General features: G+C 44.2%; 1 protein-coding gene across 1 annotated transcript; it reads left to right on the forward strand.

The window, feature by feature from the left end:
- Window positions 1-1,936: 1,936 nt before the first annotated feature.
- ccn1 (cellular communication network factor 1) lies at window positions 1,937-4,696 on the forward strand. Its single transcript, XM_008299574.1, has 5 exons — window positions 1,937-2,159; window positions 2,323-2,566; window positions 2,908-3,252; window positions 3,364-3,566; window positions 3,680-4,696. Exons 1-5 carry the CDS (start codon window positions 2,112-2,114, stop codon window positions 3,980-3,982), a joined length of 1,143 nt encoding a protein of 380 aa, XP_008297796.1. The 5' UTR covers window positions 1,937-2,111; the 3' UTR covers window positions 3,983-4,696.
- Window positions 4,697-6,000: the final 1,304 nt, after the last annotated feature.

The following is a 6,000-nucleotide window of genomic DNA, read 5'->3' on the forward strand; positions in this document are numbered from 1 at the left end:
AAATTTGACATGTACACAGGCAAATTTACACACACATTTGCATAATGTAGCAAACACACATGTGCTCACATAGACACGCCCCCTGGCCAAAGAGGCTGCACACACAGGCACACCTCCAGACCCAAAACTCACACAGTCATGAGTAAGAGTCTGTACGATCAGCACTGTAATCATCGGAATAAGATCTGCTCTATTTGGAGATGATGTGATCACTGACTTTAGGAATGTAATCAGTCCTAAAATAAAAACTTATCATGCAAGAAATTCTTTACACATCACCTGCTGTCTGGAAGTGGAAGTGTGAAAATATGACCACAGCATCACAACTGACAGTCAGTGTGGAGAAACCTACAGATGATTTAAAAAAAAAAAATAAATAAAATTACATTAAAAAAGAAAAAAAAAATCAGTATTCAGAGTCGACTCCAAAAACTCGCTTTTTAATTTTTTTTTCAACTTTTGCTGAATGATCTCTTAAGAACATTCGACCTGCTGTGATTCATATTTATATAAAGGGAATACGATGATGATTCAGGGTTTTGCAAGTAAAAACTGATTCATAAGCCACCAAAGTCAAGCAGAGCTCGTAGAATAAACTGTAAAACAAAAGAAGTCCAAACTCACCGGAGAGGCTCTTCAGCCGTCTTGTTCACTGCTGCTGTCTCACTGTGTCGTTATGTTAAGTCTACACACAAAGTCTAGAGAGAAGCAGGGAAATGTCCGATCCTTAATAATACAAATAAACTACTCTGCTCACATGCAAAATATCCTCTGTGGAACGTGCCATTCGTTCATAGCAGTGACAGTAACGCTTGGCTTTTGCGTCTTTACGCATGTCCTCTCCCTCTGGTAAAAAGTTTTCATAAATCGGAATCATTTGAAACCTCAGGTGGAAGGGACTTATTGAGACCCCTGTTGTAAAAACTAGACAAAGACTAAGTATTTGTCTCCCCCCACCAACACACCACAACATCTCTTGTGGAAAATTGGAACACTTCACCTACAACGGGACCCACTTTTCTCCCCCACTAAACGTGGACAGATTGCGTGAAAAGTCAAAGTGCCTCAAGGAATGAATGCAAAGGAATTTCCCTGCATGAAGAACATATTTAACAAGCCTTTAAGCTGTCAGGAATGCTGGCCAAAGGGAGAGAAATATGTTAATAATGTAGGCTACTGCCATACCAAATATGGCAATATTGTTACGTCTGAGCTCTGGTGCGCATCTGGAAATGCTTAACTCCTCTGAATAAAGGCACCGGAGAGCCAGAAATAGACTCTGTTAAACGTATTTCTGCGCACACCTTTAAGACTAAGAGAAAACCACCTCCAGTTATTTTAAACGTGGACACTGCAGCATGTTAGAAAAGTGTATTTAACTCATTGTTTTGGTCAGGAAAGGCTGTACTGATACAATAATGTGGAATAAGCGCTTGGTGTGATCTATGCGCACTGGAATTCGATTTGGGGGACATTCTGTGGCATTTGTCACTTTAAAACACAAGGTTACACTCTTCTTTTGAAATTTGGAGCACAAAGTGCGAAGTCACCCCCCAAAAATATTTAACTTGCTGACGACAAAAAGTTACCATAAAGTCCCTAAAGTCCACCACTGCAACAGAAAAGTCCATTGAAGCTGAGTTGATAGATGTGAGAAGCGAGCAGAGGAAGAAAATGAAAGGGGGGATAAACAAGAAGGGAAAAATGTGAGACGGAAAAGTGTGTTCAGATGGGATCCAGGGGGGAAAAATCCATTTGAGAAAGAGAAGAGAAAAAAAAAAGAGAAAGGTTTAGACAGGGTGGAGCTTAGGTCTTGGATGGAAAATGCGCCGAGAAACATTCCTGGCATAGTTTGGGAACAGTTCAGCAGGCAGCCCAGGAACGACGTCAGCTCCCACTACGGTATAAAAGTCCGGAGGTGGCCGGACCTCAGCAGACTGCAACCGCTTTACCGAGAGCCTCATCTACTCTAAAAGGAGCCTCTAACAGCAGAGACTACCAGCAAACAAACCAAGACCGAGCGAGGGAATACCTAAGGACTCCTCCGAAGACAGACTTTTCATAAACCTGAGCAGGATTCCTCTTGAACGCGCACAAGAAATTTATCCAAGATGCTGATGCTTACTGTTGTCGTTGCCTTCCTTGGAAGCCTCAACCTGGTGAGTGTTTTTTTTCTCTCTCTCTGTTTCTCTATTTACGCTTTAAGGAGAGGAGCAAATGCGTCTTTTAGGTGGATGAAATGCTGATTTTCTTTAGTTTAGAGAAATTCTGTGTGACTTTTTTTTAAAAGTCTCTAACAGAAGGTTTTCTTGTTGGCCGCAGGTCCTCTCCTCCTCCATCTCCTCCTCCATCTCTTCGTGCCCCTCCGTGTGTGAGTGTTCGCTGGAGATGCCCAAGTGCGCACCCGGCGTGAGCGTCGTCCTGGACGGCTGCGGCTGCTGCAAAGTTTGCGCCAGGCAGCTGAACGAGGACTGCAGCCTGACCGAGCCTTGTGACCACACTAAAGGGCTGGAGTGTAACTTTGGGGCCAGTTTTGCTGCTGCTACTACTCGTGGCATCTGCCGAGGTACGTATAAAGACCCATCCAGCTCCAGATGTGCATGCCTTTGAATTAGTCTGAAGTTTTTGCTTTTTTTTTGCTTTAATAAGGGGGGTGGGGGGGTTTATTCAGGAGTATGGGAACCTATGTGATTTCAACACTGTGGAATGCAGCTAGGAGGAAACTAGTCTAAACCTCAAAGCACAGACAGCCCACTGTGGAGGGAAAGAGACTCCTCAGGCAGCCTGAAGAATTTCACAGTTTAACTGATCCTTATCTGGCAGCCATGTGATGTCTTCAGCAGACGTCTTTGAGCAGAGCAGGAAAGAATAACATTCCTTTCCTCCTGTTTTTTCTCCCCGCTGCAGCCAAGTCAGAGGGCAGACCCTGTGAGTACAACAGCAGGATCTACCAGAACGGAGAGAGCTTCCAGCCCAACTGTAAACACCAGTGCACATGCATCGATGGGGCGGTGGGATGCGTCCCGCTGTGCCCGCAGGAGCTCTCCCTGCCCAACCTGGGCTGCGCCAACCCCAGACTGGTGAAGGTAGCAGGCCAGTGCTGCGAAGAGTGGGTGTGTGATGATGGAAAGGAGACAGACATCCTTGAGAAGATCTTTGGCAAAGACACACTGACTGATGAGTTGGAGAGAGACCTCACCAACAGGAATGAACTCATCGCAATCTTCAAGGGAGGACTCAAATCCCAAGCTGGTAAGAAAGCAGTCTTCTATTCTGAAAGTTATTTGTTCTTTCTGGATACATATAAGTAAAGTATAAAGCATTTCTATGTGCTAATGTTTTGACTTCTTCTTTTAATCCCAGCATTCAGACCACAGCCTGAAGTCCACATGTTTGACAGCCAGAAGTGCATCGTCCAAACCACGCCCTGGTCTCAGTGCTCCAAGAGCTGTGGAACTGGCATCTCCACCAGAGTCACCAACCACAACAGCGAGTGCAAGCTGGTGAAAGAGACGCGAATCTGTGAAGTGCGGCCATGCACCCAGTCACCTTACTCCAGTCTGAAGGTAAGCTTGGGCCAGCATGGCTGCGTGTTATGGACACATGCATGACTCTGAAAACACATCACTGCTGGGTCTGAGTGCACAACTAATGGCTCTTTTGTTAATTTCTTCTGCAGAAAGGCAAGAAGTGCAGCAGAACCAAGAAGTCCAGCCAGCCGGTGAAGTTCACCTACGCCGGCTGCTCCAGCCTGAAGAAGTACAGGCCCAGGTACTGCGGAGCCTGCGTGGACGGACGCTGCTGCAGCCCCCACGACACCAGAACCATCCGCGTCAAGTTCCGCTGCGAGGACGGCGAGACCTTCAACAAGAACATCATGATGATCGAGTCCTGCAAGTGCACCTACAACTGTCCGAATGCCAACGAAGCCTCCTACCCCTTCTACCGCCTCTCCAATGACATCCACAAGTTCAGAGACTGATTGGTGAACGACATCCAAACCCCTCAGCGAGAGACAGATCAGCAGCAGTACTGGCAGCCAATGGCAGTCGAGATGAATGCAGGGGTGTAAATAGACCACCAATCAACTACCAGCTTCTTGTTGTAACTAGATTCCCAAGGAATTGTGGGCTTACATCATGAGGACTTAATGAAGTGCACTGTTTGCTGTGACTACATCAGCATTCTTAATAAGAACTGCTTCGTATTAATGGAGCATCTGAAGTAGCTTCGTTATGGAGCAAGATGTAATTAATATTTGTACATTTATGTTAGTTGCTGATATCAATTCACTGTGTATATTTTGATCCTTTACATCAGACATGACCCTGACTGTAGACTTGTGTGTGTATATGTAGATATGCACATGCGCAACTTCAATTAGCATACCATCTTGTATCTTAAGAACAAGATAACGAAATGTAACCTCTGGACTTGTTTAACAAGTGTGTGGTTTCATTCCTTCCTGACGTGGGCATTATTGTTCATGTTTTGTGGCAGCTATTGAATTCCCTTCATGAAAAAGACAAAGCGAAACATGTCAAAGGATGAATGAATGTTTTTATTATTGTTATTAATATTATTTATCGAAAAAATGTAGCTACTTTATTTGGATATTATGTGTCATACTGGAATAAATTGTAAAATGATTTAATTTTATATGCTACAATAAAACTGATTTATTTATGAAATATGACACTGGCTGAGTTCAGTCTGTTCAAACTACACTGCAGGACAGAGCAAACAAACAGTGCTCACATGCACGGAGCTGGGGCAGGATATTTAAAGCCAATATTGAAAGAGAAAGCCTTCCTGTTATATCACTCTGTAGACCCAACAGATTCTCAGACAGACACTGAGGAGGGTCAGTCTGTTCTTATATAACACAACCTTGGAGGCTGTCTCTCCTGACTTTCTGTGCTTTGGAATGCCATTCTGCAGCGAGCTAGCTTGCTTTTATTTGATCTGGCTAAGCCATACACTTGACTGATTCTGAGAAGGGGGAAAAAAGATTAAGTCCATGAGTAGCAATGAGTATGGGAGTATGCCAAGAATCTTAAGTGCTGCTCTGAATGGGCTGGGATTAGACACCATGCAACAAGGACAATGACTATTATTGTATACAATGGGCCGTATACCATGAATGCATTCCCCGGGAAGCTTTTTTTCACACAGAGGAATAGCACTACCAAATTGACCTAATTCATTAGCAGTTGCCTTTAAAAGTGAATTAGTTGCATTAGTCTCTGCTGACTCTTAAACTGCAGGGGTCTGCTAAACAGTTGTAAACAGTGCTGCAGAGCAGGGAGGGCTTACGTCTCCCGTCCAGGTTTCAGTTTCACAGGCAGCAAGAAATACTATTATGAGATAGAAACAGGGAAAGTACAGGAAACAGGGGGAATATAGTTGCTTTTTTGGCCATAGAAACTTCAAATTCACTTTTCATGCCAATGAAACAGTGTTTTGCTACTGTCACATTAACACAGCTTGACTCATGCGTCAGTGTTTTTGTTGTTGATGTTTACTTGACTGGCCCCGTATACTTTTAGCCTCCACATTTTATGACTCCAGGGTTCATGAAACCCATGTGATATGCACTGTCTGATTAAAGAGCACAATAAGTATCCGTCTGAAAAAGGACCTCCTGTTATTTGTCTTTCTCACAGGGTCTGATGTTTGCACCTGGTACAAATACCACCAGTACAGTTTGAACTGGGCTACTGAGAGCAGAGCTCAGGGGCAACGACAGGGAAGGGTTTCTTTTTTGATCCAGGTAGAGGGAGCGGCTCAGGAATGCAGCAGTGGCTCAGAAAGCAGACATCCTGATGGGCAGCAGATGTTGGAAAATATTTCAGAGCAACATGTTCACTTTAGCTAAGAAGATTTTCCAAATATACACAAACACTCCCCAGTACCCGCTTGTATTCAAAAAAGGCATTTTATCTCCTCACAACTATAAAAACGTGCCTATCTGACACTACATGGCACTCCTGCGCAACC

The sequence above is a fragment of the Stegastes partitus genome, unplaced genomic scaffold (genome assembly GCF_000690725.1).
Source record: "Stegastes partitus isolate 25-593 unplaced genomic scaffold, Stegastes_partitus-1.0.2 Scaffold31, whole genome shotgun sequence".
In the NCBI taxonomy this organism is placed as follows: domain Eukaryota; kingdom Metazoa; phylum Chordata; class Actinopteri; family Pomacentridae; genus Stegastes; species Stegastes partitus.

Coding starts and splice junctions, on each gene's coding strand:
- ccn1 (XM_008299574.1), top strand. CDS start 2,112: ATGCTGATGCTTACTGTTGTCGTTGCCTTCCTTGGAAGCCTCAACCTG. Junction 2,160..2,322: donor TCCTTGGAAGCCTCAACCTG/GTGAGTGTTTTT, acceptor TGTTGGCCGCAG/GTCCTCTCCTCCTCCATCTC. Junction 3,253..3,363: donor AGGACTCAAATCCCAAGCTG/GTAAGAAAGCAG, acceptor TTTTAATCCCAG/CATTCAGACCACAGCCTGAA.